The following is an 18722-nucleotide window of genomic DNA, read 5'->3' as shown; positions in this document are numbered from 1 at the left end:
GTTCTTTTGAAAGTTTTAAAGTCCTCATAAAACTCCTTTAACCTTCTGATAATGTTTACATATTTCTACTGGAGTTCTCACACACTGTTACTGTAAATAATGATTGGTTCTTTTTTTTGGGAGAAGGCAATAGATAGACTGTTGGTTTGACCAGTGTGGTTGGAGAGGTGACAATTTCATCCTCCAATCCACTGTCACTTTTAGAATTCTATATATTGCAAGGCCAGAAATAAAATTAACTCTTTTTCACCAAGATTCTCTGTATTCATTTCATGTCCAGTAGCAACAATTAAGTTCACTGAATTGGAAAGTTAAGAACTGTGAGCCAAATATTCAGTTAATTTAAATTAAAATAATCTTGATGATTTATTTCTCTGGATTTATTTTTTGCATCACATAGAACCTCCCACATCATGAAACTCAGTCATCCATGAATCCAGGCAACTAATTTGTGTAATAACTTCTAATTTACAACACCTAAAAATTTTATTATTTTCTTCATATTGAACTCAGTAGTAACAAATACTACATTCTTGAACCTCACTGTATGGTCTCTGCATGGGAAATTAGAAGAAACATAATCCTATTTTCCTTCCCTGAGGTCAGGTGTTTTAAATATAATTAAATTGGTATTATTCAGAAGTAATGCTTCAATGCTTCCATTAACTTTTGAAAAAGTATTTCACTAACATTTATTATTCTGAATGAGGGTTACTGAATATATCTGTGTGTTATTAGACTCTTAAAAAATCTTAATCTCTTTAATAACAATCATCACATGTTCTGCTGCTGTCAGAAATTTGAGGGGTTTGTGGCACTGTTCTACAGTGGTGGATATATAACTTAGAAAATTTGTCAAAAATCCTCTTGGTAGGACTATATTTCTACACTGGACCATTTCACCCAGTGTATTGATTTCCAACACTTTCTCTTCCCATTAGTCAAATCTGTTGTATTTTGACTGCTATTCAAAATATTCAGCTGTAATGTGGGCAGAAGCCACACAAAATTCTCAGAAGAGAAAACTCTCTTCGCAGTACAGCTCAGAGAAAGTGCAACGCTTTCTGCAATAACTTTATATCAGTTAAACCTGCCTCAACCTGCTTTTATATTTACTGGAAGTTGTTGGAAATGTCAACCATAATTTTCATAGTGTGTGTTTTACATTAAAGTTGGAACAAATTTATTTCATCATATGTTTGATATGATCTTGGGGTTTTTCTGTTTTGCCTTTTGCAAGCACCTATGAATCTTTGTCAGGTTGAATAACTCTGCTGGCTTCCTGGGAAAATATGAAAGCATCACTATTTTTCATTTAGTCAAAGAAACATAGAATCACAGAATAATTTAGTTTGAAAAATATCTTTAACATCAACAAGTTCAACTATAAATTTAACACTGCCAAGTCCTTCACCCAGATGAAGCCAGTAAAACCACAATGAAAATGTCAAACCACCACCAAATGTGACTGGGTCAAAGTTCAATGTCATCAGCAAATCAAAATATTCTCATTTTCTCTTTTTAGTAGCATTTGATTCCAAGTACAGCAGTATGTTTACTCTTCAAACCTCATATTTTAAAATATTTGGGCCATGATTATAGTGTCCTTCAACAATAAATAATAATCTGGACCCATCACTTTAATTTTCTTAGTGGAATAGTCCAAATGTTGGATTTAAAAGGTTTCAAAATTGCATGGTATTGGTAAAGTAAATTGAATCTGGACTTGGGGCTGGTTCCAAACAGTAATGTGTAAGTGGCCTTAAATGAGAGATGTGGACTCAGTGTAAAATGTGGACTAGTCATAGCATTTTTTATAGTGTGCAAAAAACCTGGTGTATTAATGTTTTGTCTGATATTAATTAGATTCCCACAAAGTTTAATGTTCCTGTCATACTTCAGAGCAAAGTTTCTCGTTTTAAGGTATTCTGTTTGTAATTCTCCTTTCTATAAATTAGCTGCAGAAAACCACAGGCAGTGCAGGGCTGAAGCTTGCCTCCAGGGAATCAGTAACTCTTATGACATCCTCAGTACCTTTAGTTCCTACTGGAGTGTGGGGACCCCTTGGTGATGACATCCACGCTTTGCTAATAGGGCATTCCTCTGCCACTAAATTGTGACTTTTTGTACTACTTGGAGTTATTGATTTGGATTATGAAGGTGAAATACAAATTATGCTATGGACTCCTGGGCCACCCTGCTTTTATATCTGCAGGTCAACGTATTCCTTTTGCCAACAAAACCCTTAGTGGCAAGTGTAAACATGGCACAGATAACTTTGGTAGCACAAGTCAGCCAGGTTTTCTAGAATTGCTCTATAACAACTCAGCCAACCTTAACATGCAGTATAGATCACAAAAAGTTTAAAGGGCTCGTTGATACTGGAGCTGATGTGTCTGTTATTAAAAGTAATGAATGGTCTAGTAATTGACCCACAATCAGCCCCATATCAACCCTACCTGGGGTGAGAGGGATGCAGCACCCTAGACAAAGCACTCACTTTCGACTTGTCCTTGGCCCTGATGTTGCAATCTAGAGGGAGGAAAACCTTTTTGAAAGGATGTGGACCATTTCTTACCTTTATTGTTTAGATGTCCGTGTAGACAACACTCATGACCAGCCTTGTGCAAGCTGCTAAAGGCACCTTACTCTTCAGCAATGGCAGGAGGGATATACATGTTCAGTGCAGCATCAGTTAAACTGAATCCTATAAATATTAGTTTCAAAATAATCCACTACAATTTTCATGTGCTAAAATATGAGCATGAATTTCAGTTCAGAGATTAAAGGTGAGTAGTAACACTGTTTTTCTTAAATCCCTCTCTTATTTTGCTGCAGAACCACAAAGGGATTTTTTCTTATCTGTAAGAGTTAAACTTAATTTAAAAATATCAGCATATTTCATCTGGTATAGCTGAACCAAGAACAAAAAATTGAAGAATTATAGTGATCTGGGGACAGATTTGTCAAAAATTACTCTAGATATCCCTATAGTTTTGGTATCTTCTCTGAACAGACTATCTACAGAAGCTGATATTCTCGTAGTATCAGAAATGGTTTTGCCTTTCCAAGGTGTTATAGAACAGGGAATAGAAAACTTGTACCTTAAGTTTTCATTTTCTATGATTTTAGTGTACAGTTTAATAAAACATCCTGGATATCTTAGCTTCACATTTTCACTTAGCTTCTTAACTCTTTACCTGGATGAGAAAGCATTTTTCCTGCTAAATCCACAAGGGAATAAAAGCATTCTTTATCTCCTCTACTGTACAGACATCTCCTTTTAATTAGTTTTCAGGTCATTGAGAACACAATTCTATTTTGTGGGCTTGAACATTGAACAGAGTTGTTATGTGCATTTGTAGTTAATTCAAAATACTACTTCTCAAGGTGAGAAGTAGTAATCTTTCCAATTTCCTCTTCTTGTGATTTTGAAATTTTCCTTACTAAACAATATTTCAGCTGGCAGTACCTTATCATGCAAAGGCATATTCTGATGCTCACTACAGCTAACCATGACTTTTTTTTTATTTCTGTAAAATTTTGTAGGTATTGTTTTTATTAGTCAGATCTTTCTTTTTCTCTTTAATGCAAATGTGTTTCAAATGTTTGATACTCTTACTAAAAACAGATGAAGCTATTTAAAATATTACAGGGAAAAGTGGTAATTCTATATAGCACTATAATGTTATTATGCCAGCCTTGATTTGAGCTTAAAACAAAACCCATTAATTTGACTTGCAATAAGCATAGTGGAAAAAATCGTGTTTCCATATAGGATTCATTTATCTCATAAATTGTCTTTGAATCAGTTGTAATTTTTAAAGAAATTGACATATAGCTACCATATTCTAAAATCTGAATTCATTAATTCAGCACACTCAAAATGTACATAATCCCACCAAAGAAATGCAGTCTAATTTAGACTATGAAAAAAGTGTCTCCTCCCCTATCATTCACCAATCTAATTAAGACATTAAATAAGATGCATAAATAATTTTATTTTAACAACACCTTGTTAGCCCTTTCCCCACATTGCCACCACACACAGACACATGCAGGTGACCCCTTAAAAAAAAAACACAATAAAATGTTTGAGTAGTTATGGAGTTGGAGACATTCTGGTATTTTGCAATTCCCTCTAATTCAAAGGATGTTGCCTTATGTGTGCCAATAGTGCATCCTTTAGCATGGTCTGGTGGTGAATTGCTACAACACAGCTTTTTCCATCTCTCCAAAAATCAATCTTCTTCTCATCTCTTTTAAAGGCCTCATTCACCCTCTCAAGCCAGCGATTGAACTGATTGATTACGACTAAAATTGTCCTGAGTCCCCCACACAGAGATGTCATACAAAGAAAAGAAAGCAGAACATTTTCATCTTTCTCTTGATTGCTGTAAAAAAAGCATTAGTTGAAATGAAAGGTTGAAGCAGCAACTGTTTATTGGCTGTGCCATAAAACATCATCAGTTTGCATTGCTGTGAGCCCTAAATTGACATTTTAAGGGCCTCATTTATTCACAAGAGGCTCTTTCTCAAGCTCTCCCTGTTCTGTTTTGGACACAGGAGACAACATTCACTGCAGTGAAGAACTGAAAATTCATTTTGAATGTGAGTTACATCTGTTTCAATGATCATATAAAAACTTTAAAATAGGATGTCATAGTGCAATGGTGATGACGGCAAATGGTTTATTCAAGTCATTATTCCTGAAAAACCTGTTTGAAGTATGCAAGTACTTAGTGCTTGAACAGAATCAAGGGACATGAATTTGAGGTGTATTTTTTAAATATTCTTAGGTTATTAAAAATTCTGTATTTAAAGTTTGTGCTATTGAATTTAGTATGGTGAAGTGCTTGATCAGTACAATAACTAAAACCAGCAAGAAAAGGAAAACAGGACAGCATTTCATTGCATGGCATTCCAATCAAATTCAAACAGATACCATCTGTTTGGAGAATATGACACTGTGGGTCTAATTCCCACTAAAAAAAACTTTTTATTTTGAGGTGGAATAATTTTTTAAGTTAAACAGAATCAAGACAGATTGATAGTCAGAGCTTTCTTAATTTTTTCATGAAAACTAACCAATATTCAGCATTTTATTTCTCTAGAAATTATATGTATGAATGTTTTGTATTAAATCCACAATTAAGCACTTGATACACAATTAAGCACTTGGTAGTCTGGTAGTCTGTTAAAAGCCTAAGTTTTTTTTTTTTTTTAATTGAGTACAGCTGCTTTGGCCCCACATCTGGTGTTTGTCTACTGTTCTATATTTGCAGTACCCTAAGATGATAAAAACTTGTCCCTGTTTGAGGCACTATGACTTATTTCAGGTTTATCAAGGAGGAAAAATTTCTAACACTTTCTAACATCAACTGTCTTTCTGACAGTTTTTCACAAGAATTATAAAATTACCAAGTGAATGAAAATATTACATTTTGAAATGCTAATTCTACACACATTAGGATTATTTTAAAGACCTACTTAAATTCTTAGTGTGCTTGTAATTAAACTGATGAAATTGTTAATTGTCAATTGATAATTGATAAAAATTGTTCTCTTATATCCAATAGACATTTTTCTAAAATTTTATATTTAATTAATACAGCTCCAGCTACAGGGCTGTGTTTGTTCTTTACTTAGGAAATTCCATGAACTCTTGAACTTTGGCATGATGTTGTAATATGTTAAAGATTATGATCATTTAAAGGATTACTGTGAGGTAAAATAAGGAATATTTAATAGTATTATGCTCATAAATTGAATTGCTAAGACATATGATTTAATGATCAGAAAAATTGACATAACTTCTTTATACATCATTTGCATTCTTTACTATAATAATGTAAATTCTAAAGACAATATGATTTTGTGTGGAATCCTTTATATTTGGACTACAAACCTAACTCTTTTTAATGGAAAGGAGGTGTGCTTAGTCTATAATCTGTAAAATTTGAAGCTGACCACCGCTTAAGACTGTCTCAATTGTTAAACAGAGGTTCAGAAATAGCATGAAAGTAACTAAGTATTGTTAATGGATGGTGAAAAACCTCATCAAGATAATGAAATTCCCAGCCAGACCAACAAGCAAAGCATTTAGAAGAACAAATTGAAACTTATCAGGGCTAGTTAAAATGCATAAAATAAAAATAACATGGATAAGATAAAATAAAATTAAAGCTAAGATGAAAAGAAGCTTGGACTTAGATAAAACAAAACAAAATATTAAAATTGCTGAAAACCAAAAGGAAACTGGTTAAGAGCAAACCTGCCAAGAACTTAAATGGATTGGGAAAGAAACTACTCTAAGATGGGAGGAACACACTTGTATCTAAGGAATGTGTAATGTAAGTGAAATGAGTTAGAACACCATTCACCTGAGATTGATTTACCTTCTTTTCCACTTGCCAAAGCAGAAGGGAAGATGTTTTTTTCACTGTGGAAACTACCTTATAGAATATCTAACTCTGAACCCGAAGTTTAATTGATTTTTTTCAGACATTTCAGAGAGGACTATCTTATTGTACCTGGTTTAAAATAGCAGGTAAATATTCCTCAGATGAAGGAACAGAAAGCTTAATGCTATGGTTACCAGTCTAAAGGGTCCTGTACTTACTGTGTACAGTACTTTTTTGAGAAAAGGAAGAACTATCAGGCATTCATAACTGTATTACTTGCTTTCGGAATAGAGGAAATGATAGAATTGGCCAAGTTTCACTTAAGGGTTATACAAGGACAATGTGGACAAAAAGGAGTGGGTTAAAGCTGTGAAAGTATCAAGCTCTAGAGCTCCTGTCAATCGTTGGAACTAATGAGAATGCTGTGGGGCAACTCTTGGTGCAAAACCACCACTGAATTGTAAAGTGAAGGTTCAGGCTTACAGCACATAGAGCATTGTAGCTGCTCTGAATTTGTGGAAGTTACTCAAATGTAATTGAGGGCAAATTGTAATTCTGAAGGATGTTCATAATGTGTATCTGTAGGTGAGTTATCAAACCAGAGTCTGTAGCTCAAAAGGTACAGTGTATTGACTCCTTAATGAAGGGATGGGACTACTGTTGGGCTAAAACCCATTTATTACTCAGATAAACATCAGCTTCAAAGGCTGTGGGATTTTAGAGGAGCTAGAAATCAGCCATAGCTCAAGGTAGATACAAGACAATATATGTACTTTTATGCAATGGGCTGTGGCAGCAGCTCTGGCCATAGAGAGCAGGCACAGACTTTCCCAGGGAAGGCTGAAGAAGATCAGAGAAAAGAATGAGAAACAATTCTTATCTCCACTTGTTGCACCTGCTGTTGTGCATGTGTGGAATGTGTCATGGAGATTTGTTTACCAAAGGGTGATTTCTTAATTGGACACTGGATGGTGTTTGGATTAACTGACCAATTAGGTCAAAGCTATATTGGACTGGCTGTAAGAGTTACTGAGTTTCTTAATAAATATAGTATAATATAGTATAAGATGATACAGTAAAGCAAGGAATCAGCCTTCTGCAACCATGGAGTCAATCTAATTATTCCCCATCTGGAGGTCTGCAGCGACAATGGGCTACTATTACACATATACATATATGCTTCAATTATAACATCTAAACTTAGCTTACTCTATACGATTACATTACAACACTATAAAACTTCACTATCTTACTCAATGCAGTTTCTTACTTACCTAAGGCATATTCTTCTTACAACTGTAGAAACTTAAATTTATAATTTTTCTGCTTAATGTCTCTGTACTTTTATTTTTACATCAATCCAAGCGTTTTCCAAGGCTGAAAATCAAACCCTTCAGTATCTGTGGAAGTTTCTATCTTTTCATTTCCTACACAGAGCAGGGTGCACTGGTGATCTCATTCATACCCAGTTGAAAAAGCTGCTCCAGCATTAAGAGCACCAGTTCCTTTTCCTTTTTCAGGATTCTTTAAAAGTAGATACAAGACATTACATGCTTCACATTTGCTGGTGTTTAGCACCCCATGACATACCAGTCTCCCACTGCCTGAAATATTCTGTTAAAATTAAGTAGGCTGAAGGACTAACATGGACCAAATCTTGGCCAATGCTGAATTTTATGACAATTGACATTTAATCTGGGCATATTTGTGACCACAAATAAGGCTTGAGAAAAAAACTACAAGTTGTCATCCATCTCCTATTAAGGTTCCTCTGAGATACCTAATCTGTTATAAATCCTTTAGCAAGCCTTCTTATGCTTACCTTTAACGAACTTGGTTTCCAAAAACTTGATTTAAATCTCTGTTATTATAGTGTATGTCCATGACTCTATTAACATCTAGACAGAGAAAATGGCTTATTAATGGATTTTTTCCATCAAATTTTTGTTCAAGGACAGTTAGAAAGTAACTCTACTTGGTTGATTTAGAGTTTTTTTCCTCTAAACTTTTTTCATGTTTTGAAACTCCTCTCTTTAATAATAGATCACAGTTTTACTTTTAGACAAGCACATGTTGATTCCAATGTTATATTTGTAGGAAGTGACAGATTAAACCTTGGAAAATTATGAGTCACAGAAAAATATCCAAATGTGTTTCTAGTGTTCTTGTTGGAGGAGTGAGAACATGCTGGGAACTGGGCAAGGGCTATGAGGTACAGCCAGTTTGAGCTCCTACCTGAGAAAGAAGGTGTCAGGCTTTGTTTAATACCTCTGTGATCATATTGTTAAATTCTTATAGTGACATCTTATAAAAAGAGCACAATCTAATGAGGGAAGCTTGACAGTGAATTCCTTAAAGACTAAAGATAAATGCTACTCTAACAATGAGACAAATGAAATTCTAGTGAAAAAGCTTCAGTGAATAAGAAAAAATTACCCATGGTGAAAGTAGGACCAGTACTATAGGGGCTTTCTCCTGCAATCTAAAAAGAATCCTTTGTGGTGAAGTGTCATTACTGTCTGATGGTGCTGAGGAAAAGTAAAATGGGTCAGCAAAAATGTAGAAGATAATAGAGAAAAGAAGCAGCCAAAGTTTTCTTACAATCAAACAGCTCCAGAAAAAATTCTTCTGATTATTTTTCCTAAGTTACTGATGATGCAAATGCTGTGAATGTAGCAAATTTTATTCTAATGCAGCATTTGATAAATACATGAGGGCCTTGTTAAATTTTGCAAGCTGTATATTCTTCTGGATACAAACACTGGAGCAAAGTAAAAAGCAACAGAAATAATGCAAGACTTATGAAACATTTTAACTGCATTTTGTTTAGCAAAGAGAAGGATTGCTGATTTGAAAGTGTTATGATAAATTGTTTCTCTTTTATCCAGACAATTTCTTAATACACACAGCTGTGATTACATACTAACAAATAGTGGCCTCTTTGAGCATATTTACAAATTCAGTCACACATCATTTTCTCTCTCCATGTAATTCCTCCTACAGTCAATCACTGTCTTGCAGGGTGAAGACCTGAGAGTTAAAGTTGGAAACACTTAGAAACAATGACCTCAAATATAAAAATAATGAGAATAATGGCAGTCATCAGAGAGAGGTCTGAATATAAACACTTTGGGCAGGGTTTACTTGTCTAGATATTTTCCCAGAACCACATAAGACAGTCTTGGCTTCAGTAGGGTGCTCCAGAAGGTTGTAGGTTTCCCACAGGTGCTGTGCCATATTTTCTGGCACTGTATGAATGTCTCAGATTCTGTAAAGCATCAAAGTAAGGCTAGACATGATGTTTAGGCAGTGGAATTTGGCCCTTTAACCTACAGCTAACCTATTAATAAACCTTTACCCTCTTTAGCACTGTCAATGATCTTTATTTCTGATATGTTTCTGGAATGCTAGACAGCTTTGTTGTGTCCTGAGTAACTCCTTGATTTTAACTTACAGTTGTAGGCATGAGATGTACAAACTTTAATTTTTCTCATCCAATTTAACAGTGTTTGTGCAGTATTTTGCCAGTGTTAGGCAGAGTTGGTTTGGCCAATATTTTAAGCTCTGTCCCCATTACATCATAAAGAACTATCTTATGATAAATTTGCCTTATTAGCTAAGTGACATTTCTTGCTAAAGTAAATTTTATTTATCTAATATTGCAACATGTTATAAAGCAATTTTGTCAGATATCTGTATAAATATTGATCAGAAAAAGGTGCATATACATGATTTTAATACAGCAATAATTTTATCAAAGAGGCGTTATTACCTGGAGGAGGTTAAACTTTAATGCTTACACATATCCTTTATTCAAAGAAAAAAAATAATCCATATTCATAGATGTGATATTTTCTTAGATGACATCATAAAAAGAACTGTAGGGGAAGCTATAAAAGATTATTATCTGAGAAGATTCTTTGGGTGCATTAAATTAGACAATGGAAGGAGAGAACAGACTTTAAGCTTCCTCCACCTTCCTTTTCTGCCTAAGATCTGTTCAGCAAAATCGAGCATACCACCCAGGCAAAGTGTTTATTGATGAGTAATATGTGAAATTAATGTCAGCAGTTATATTTTTAAAATATCTGCATTTTGTTTCTTTTCTTCTTCTTAAAAAAAGAGCTTGCGAAATGTATTGCAGGATTCAAAGAAAGTATTTGGACCTTATTATTTGGACCTGTAGGGTGGGGAGAAGAGAGAGGGAAGAGGTGTTATGACATATGCAGTTGTGGACATTATCAATTCCTTTACCACCAGCAACAATGACTGAAAAAATTCATTCCAACATACTGTTTAAATAACATTTTAAACTGTTTCATTCATGTAAGATTGAAGCATCCCTGTAGAAAAGCAATAAGTTTAATGTGACCAGGTGATGCTTTTATGCTCATATGTTGCATTGATTTCTTCCCACCTCACTAAGCTGGTTACATTTAACCAGCCATATGCCAGATTCTGACTTTTTCAAGGTGTAACACTGTGAAAGTGAATTTTAAACTCTCCTAACAGAAAACTGTAATACAGAAAACAGGAGGATGCTATGCCCACTCAAAGCTAGCCAGCACATTCAAGGTGTGGGTTTTTTTGCAATATTTTCTCATTTAGAGACCTGCAATGATTTGCCAGACAGATTATATTTATGTCATTTTTAGCAAACACCTTTCACTGCACTGAAGAATCAGAGTTCAAATTAACACAAAGAAAAACCAATAAAGGCTGTGGTCTCAGGGATCATTGATTTTAAATAAATTAATCCCTATACCATGAAGTTTCCATTTAGTTTAATTTTTTATATTATACCATTGCCAAAATATTTCCATATAAATACATGTTGTAATAGAATAATACACAAAAGACTAGTGGAAAAAATATGCATGTTGTAGTAGGTGCTGTACGTACTACAATATGGAGAGTTAGTAATATATGACTAGGTTTAACACATGATAAAAAATGACAGAAAAAAATAGACATTCATGACAAGGAAAAGAACTGAGCTTTTTAATTACAATCTTATGTGGGCTGAGGAAAAAAATTGAAGTCGTCTTGCCAAATCAATGAAATAAGGGAAATTTGAACTGAATAATATGGTTGAGCACCTTCAGGTAGAAGAAGGAAGAGAGCATGAAAAGAAAAGATTGCTACATGAAGCAATATATTTAAAGGGAGACCACAGATCTCTGTAGTCTAAGTCAGATCACAGATCTGAATCAGCTGCAAATTTACTCAGAGGGAAAATAGAGCAGGGCAACTGTGGAATTATCCTCAGTTCATATAAATTGGTGCAAAAAAATTGACCCCCATGGGTATTAAACACAAAATGCTATTTGAGTATAAGGCCTCCAGGGTCTTTCTATATGGTACAGATATTTTGCCTGCTGCTACGCTTAGCAATTATCCTAATTTTTTCCTTCCTGTCACTTTTGATTCATTTTGCAATCTCCCACCTTTCTGCTGACCTCAGTGATAGATATGGTGTAATCTCAAGTGTGGTATTTTGAGACAACTGTAGATGAAATACTAAAGAAATCTAAAAAAATTATCCATTGCTTTTACTATCTTCAGGCTACACTTTATCCTCAGCTTTGCTGATACAAATCCAAAGCAAATGAAAAGGTATGTGGTCAGATTTTGACGGAAGGAGGAAATTAGATTAATAGACCAATATAAAATAAAGATTTCACTTCAGTAACTAGAGGAGTGTCAATATGAGGATTTGTGACTACTGAACAACTGAAAGGAGAATTAAATGGTGCACAAAGCTAAACATGGTTATACTGGAGATATAAAAATATATCTGATATATCTGAGAGGTGAAAAAGTGATGAAAAATATAAATTTAAGGTAGGCAGATTGAGCGAGACATTTCTTTTAATTTATTTTAATTGTTTTTCCTTAGGAAAGTAACTGTACGTCAATGTTTTAGATGAATGTTACCAAATTGCTCCTCTTTTATTGAAACATGAAAGGTCCATGAACACCAGATGTTATTGTTTTTAATGTAAGCCAAAGATATTATTTTTTATTTCTTTGAGTTGCTTAGAGAGCTGCTGTCTAAATATGTATTTTAAATAGAAGCAAGAGTACTATCACCAGTTTTCAAGACATTTCAGCCATTCTACTTATTTATTTTTTTTTTCCTTTGACACTTCTGTGTTTGTGGTATCTGGGTTTAAGATGGCAGGCAGTTCAAAATATGAATTTCTTAAAACTTTAAAGATATTTTAATGTAGTTTCATTAAAGGCAAACTTATTCCTGAATGACCTGGAATTTCTACTTTTTTTCAACTCCATTATTGCCACTGGCATCTTCTTGACTGTAACCTACCCAGCATGGCAAATACTAACTCCCACCTCTTCAATATGGCAAAAATTTCTTCCCCCTTCATCTATTCCCTTTAGGAAGATATTTGTATTTTTTAAAAGGGTGATATACGTATATGTAGATGATCATAAAATGCTGTCACTTTATCACCATGACCTTGTGACTCAAAAGACTAGAGAGCAGTGAAGTAGCTGTAAAAATAAGCCATCAGCAAAATGTTATTTAAATAGCTTTCCCCAAATTAAATCACTGAAATGTGATGCAGAAATAAACATAGCTGTGAAAAAATAAATTTCATTTTATAAATGAATAATATATAAATTATATATTTATAGAATAATCTATTCATGAGCTCAAACATCAAGTCAGGATTTAATTGATCAACATGTGTTTATTTTCTTTTAACAGTGATTTCAAAATAAAATTGTAATTTGAAAATGTAACTCAAAATATTTTAACATACTCCTATGCATAATTCTAAGATCTCTCAATGGAAAGTTAGTTTTTGTTAGTTTGAGGTCATTTATACAATTTTGGTTATGTCAGGGCTTTCTCAAGGAATCTTGATTTCAGACCATTGCATAGCATATTATCCCACTTTGTCTGATGACATGATTCTATCTGTGTTCTGGATTTTTATTAGCTAGTATCAAACACATTTGAAAAAAAGTATGAAAATAAATACGTTTTGTCTCTGAGCCTTGTAATAGAGAAAATAGCTAGAGCCAGTAGCAGCTCCCCTGGATTTTAGGAGAATGGTATTACCCTGCCTTTCTCCGAGAGATTGCTAGTTACCTTCTGCCAGTGAGCAACTGTCTCACTGCAAAGCAGGAGCACGATCTCTTTTGTCTGTGATTGAGGCAATTATTTCTTAGAAAGTGGAATTTCTTCACAATGACTATGTACAAGAGCAAACGCAGAAACCAAAGATGTAAGTAGATTATAGTTTTTTTAATATTCTTACCGATGAGAGAAAATAAATCTCTAGTTGAATAGAAAACCATGTTTTACTTTACCCTGCTTTGCTGGAATTATACCAGGAAAACAGGAACAGTATTCCATGCCAATTATCCCACTGTTTCTCTGTATTAGGTGCAGGAAAGAGCTTTAAAATGAAAAAAAAAAAAGCTCACTTGTTACTATGGAAACCCTCAGAAAGTGATTGCTTGATGGCATCAACAAAGAAACAAAGATCAAATATAAGTTTAGTTCAGAATAGCATCCTTTATTCAGGGCTTAATGAGTGGCTAGCTGTAACCTTTGATTTGATGAGGTTGACATGCTTTCCCTGGTGGACTTTTTGTTTGGTTTGCATTAAGAAGCCAGTGATAGCAGAACTTTAAGGGCAGTTATTTTATTTTCTTATGTCACAACTTTCAGAATTAACTAGTTTGCTAGCAGGGGGGCAGAGAAGCTTGCATGTGTCTCTGCTGTGCATATACAACTCCAGCCCTGAAGATTCACTGGTTTCTAAATGCATGACTTTCCAGTCAAGCAACAATTTGACTTTTTAAATTGCTACGGCATCAGATGGGGGAATTTCAGTATCAATATTGCCTCCTCTGGAAGCTTATGGAACAGGTGACTGAGACAAGTGAAAATGTGCTGTGGGTCAGGTCATGAAGTATTTGCTGCTCAAAGAAAATCTAGTAAAAGGCTGAGTTATGAATAGAGAGCATGTCAGAAGCTACAAAAAAAAAAGACATTCCTCTAAGAAAAATGCCTTATATACACTGTGGTTTTGTGGAGAGGGCAGGAGGGGAGGAATATTGAATTCAAAACCAGATAAGTTTGGTCTTCATTTGGACAGGAGCATTGTTAGGGTTGAGAGGGATGTATACAGCTATATAACTGACCTCAGTTTCTGCTCCTTGTAGATTAATCAGTGTAGCTGTCCTTCAGTTTATCTTGCTCAAAAGAAATAGATGTACTGAATGTAGAAAGTTTAGCAGGATAGATCTCTGCTAAAATCTCTGCAAAAGAAATCAATCATCTACATCACATTCAACAAAATAAATTATCATCAATTTTGTTCCCATAGCAGTAATAGAAGAAAATGATTTATATACAGGCAAATTGTGATTAATGTTTTTAATGTATTAATTACTGTCACCATTATTATGTAAACCAGGAGCTCTTTCTAAAACCAGCTGCATTCTTGCAATTTCTCCTGTCCAAGCCTGTTTATAGTGTACAATAAAAAAATTTGTGTTGGGGCAGATGAGTTTCAATAGCTTTTTCTGTTTCAAGAATACAGTAATTCATTAAAATAGCACAGGATGCTTCTAAGAATGCTTTTCTGAAGAGAACCTTGCTTTCACCCCTGCTGACCCCAAGGAAAATCTGTGATTTGTCCAAAGGCAAAAAAACCCCTATGAAACATGATCAGAATTCATACTGTAATTATGAGGGTGGATGTTGCAATGTTTTCTGTTTTAAAACTGTCATCAATTTTAAGATGCAAATCTAGAAAATATCTCAATATTACATACATATGATATATACTACATATATAGGCATATATATTTTACATACATAGGTACCAGTACTGTATACAGGGATGCTTCATTAATACCTTAGCTAATTAGTAACTGAAATAACCCTAATAAACAAAAAATATTGAGCAATTTTGATAATGTTCCGGTTTATATCATTCAAAAGCTTTTTGAAGGATAGATTTCATCTAAGCAATTTTTATTCTGAAATATAAGGGATCATGGTAACAGCTGCATTAAACAGTATGTAGGTACTACATTTTCTGTGCATTTCTGGTGCCCCTTAAAATAAGACATAAGAAAAGATGTTGAGTATATAATTTCCAATATATGTGGGGTAAACCTTGGGATCTATACCTCTTCACTACCTCACTAGAACTTGGGGCATAAAATGAAAGTGAACTTTGTAGCCTTTTCCTATTCACTGAAATCTGTTTCTGGATTTCATACACTCCTCAGAGCATTATAATCATTGCTTTCTAATCCCCTTTTTTTTAATGTTTTTTAAAAAGTATAAATTTGTTCTGTATTTAATTCAAAAGCATGTCAAATTAGAGAGAAGGATAGAAAACATAGAGACATGATGGCATTTTTCTAATGCAAAATAGAAGTAATCTCCATATCCAATTTCTGTCTTAGGTACAAAACAGTTGCTAGAGGAATTCATGCAAAAAAAAGTGTTTACCTACCTGTCTGTAAGAATGGGAAGAAGGTTTCCTATACATATTTTCAGCTAAAATGTAATACATAAATCTTCTAAGTTCTAAGCTAATCTTAATGTTTTCTTTCCTTGTAAGTTTGAGTTAGATTGTAGAAAAGTGGTCCTTATATTAAATATTCAGCATATTTGATTTATTCAATAAACATTGTAACTTGTGAGGATTAAAATTAACTATCACAACTAATTGCAAAACTTGCCTCACTAATTAAACAAAATTCAGATTAGAGGCTATTTCTGTATGATTGTGTGTACCTGCCTACAAACAAATACACAGCCTCCATGCATACATTTCTCTGTACAAACAGATGATAGGATGCTTGATCCTTCAGCATGCTTGATTCAGGATGTTATCTAGGTAATAGGCTGGTTTCTCATTTCATTGCATGGGTGCAACAGCTGAGTGAGGGAAACCATCATAGTCAACACAGTTTTATTTCTGGGCTCTGGTAAATGTGTAGTGGTGGAGCTCTTCCAAAACAAAATCTTGGAATCTTAGACTATCCTAGTTTGGGGCTGGTGGGGAGGATGGTAAGGAAAAGTATTGTAGTAGGCTGCAGTGCAGGTGTGCATTTTCTGCATGGAGAGGCAGCCATCCACAGTCACACCTTCTGGAGATGCCATGCCTCCAGGCTTTCTCTCACAAAATGAGCAGCAGACATTCAATTCTTCACTGCAGTCTTTCTTGCAGCCTTCACAGGAAGGCTATTAAATGAATCAAGGAAGGCTACTATCCCTGAAGAAAATAATATTGGAAAAAACTTACTTACCTATTAAGAAATTCTCATTATTCTTATTCATTGGTGGTTTGTGTAGCTTGACAAGATAAATCACCACAACCTTGTAAAAGGTTCTGCATGAAAAGATGATTCTTAATATTTCTTTGGTTCATAAATTTGACTGAGAAGAAATGTAAATGGAGAATAAGCGAGTAGTGGCTAGTGTGGCAGGCAGATATGTTTTGGGGAAGGTGTGCACCACAGGAGCAGTATCTGGGAGGAAAGTCAGAGTGCTGCCAGCAAGGTGCCAGTGCTGCCAGAGTGCTGAACTGGGGATTGGAAAGGTAAAGCAAGGATGGAGAAATTAAGAGGAAAAAATAGAATTTATCTCTTGCTTTCTTCAGCTTCATGTTTGCAGTGTATCATGGGACCTCTCACACATGTCAGCAATAACAGTCAGAGCACAATGGCAAAGACAAAGATCAGTTACTTTTGAATACTGAGAACCCTTGATAAAGTCAACAGCTACCATAAATGCAGCCACAGATACTGTCCCTTTCCAGGGTGTTGGAAATTGAATTCCCAAACTTATCCATTCCAATATGAAGTATCCTGTCAACATCAAATGTCCCTGAAATTGTGCTCCAAATGCATTAATGACTTCTTCCATGGCTTGATGACCATGTAATGAGCACAGGTGCTACCTGATGTATGTTTTTGAAGAATACTTGTCTTGCTGAAGAAAGAGTTTTGTTTATACTGATAAAGATGAGAAATTCTGTAAAATTCCAGTTTGAATGAGTATTTTGTCCTATCTGAATTCTTTGGTCTATTGCATTGTCCAGTATATTTTCCTTCATTGAGAAGGTCACACTTGCAAATCTTTTATTATGGATTTACTGTTCTTATTTTCTTTGTCACCTCTTACAGATAAAATAATCACTTTCAGGCTTAAAGAACTGAGTTGGCATCTGTTGAGTCATGTTATATTACAGTTTGATCAGCTCATGATTACTTCTATCTTCTTTTTGCCTCTTAGGGCAGTAAAGAGGCCTCAGTACTGAGGTTGTTGCTGCTGAAAGAAAACAGCAGCCTTTAATATAGTGTGTGCTAAGAGGTAAAGTGACTCAAAAACCAAATCTCATTGGGGAAAACAAGTGTAGTTACTGACCCAGATACATATAAGAAAGCTCTGCCTCTTTCCTTAAAACATCAGAGACCTAGACAACAAGGGAATATCTCTTCAGCATGGTATTGAGACAGCTTTCTTCATGTAAAGCTATCCTGGAATAGCCCCAGGATATTCCTGCTGCTGCATACCTTTTGAGGAAGTAGAGTTCAACACAATTAAGTGCATCAGTAATAAGGCTGAGCAAGAAGAAACACATGGTCTGCAGGAATACAAATATCTTTGAATATTCACATTCCGTGGATAAAATCTTTATACAAATAAAAAAATACAATTGCAACTCAATAAGTCAGGTGCTGGAGGGTTAGAATAATTCTTCTTGTAGCTTTGAAGGGAGCTCATGGTGAGCTGAGAGGGTTGGCTTATTTGAAATTATTCATGCTCATTATTCCCATGCTACTAAGTAGTAAAACTGAAGACATATGTCCCTAAATGAAGCATGTTTTCTAAATGAGATACAATTTTTTCTTTGACATTTTTCAAGTATTTGTGTAGACTTCTAAAGCAGACATGGTTTTTTTTCTGCTTCTAGACAGTACAAATAAATCAAAAATATTGAAAGAGAACTGTTTCAAAATGCATCTTTTGAGAGATTACTAGTCTGACTGAATTCAACACAAACAACTTACAAGATGCTTCCAACTGCTTGGCAGGAATCTGCCTCAGGAAGAAGAGCAGAATTTTTGTCCCTGTAGAGGAAATGCTGAAAGTGTGAAGAAAACCTTTACAAATCAAAAACTTACAATCTGCCTTGAAAAGGGAAGTGAAAGGGATAAGTAGTGTAGAAGATTCAGAAGTGCTTTAAAAGAATTGTCTGAAAGCAGAAGTCAGAACAGCAGAAATGCAAGTGGAGAACATAACATAGAAATTCA

The 18722-nt window shown here is 34.6% G+C and overlaps 1 protein-coding gene across 15 annotated transcripts in view; it reads left to right on the top strand.

The window, feature by feature from the left end:
- The window catches only part of RALYL (RALY RNA binding protein like), a 372311-nt gene that overhangs the window by 250976 nt on the left and 102613 nt on the right, over nucleotides 1-18722 (top strand). The window contains exon 1 of one of the 15 annotated variants that reach the window (XM_021550598.3): nucleotides 13505-13660. The exons of 13 other annotated variants lie outside the window; for them this stretch is intronic. In XM_021550598.3, the coding sequence (XP_021406273.1) occupies nucleotides 13624-13660 (37 nt within the window). In that variant the 5' untranslated portion in view covers nucleotides 13505-13623. Of the gene's footprint in view, nucleotides 1-13504; nucleotides 13661-18722 lie in introns of those variants that run through there. One more of the 15 variants, XM_021550599.3, reaches the window with a different exon arrangement.

The sequence above is a fragment of the Lonchura striata genome, chromosome 1 (assembly GCF_046129695.1).
Source record: "Lonchura striata isolate bLonStr1 chromosome 1, bLonStr1.mat, whole genome shotgun sequence".
Classification (NCBI taxonomy): Eukaryota; Metazoa; Chordata; class Aves; order Passeriformes; family Estrildidae; genus Lonchura; species Lonchura striata.
This window is presented reverse-complemented; position numbering and strand designations above follow the sequence as displayed.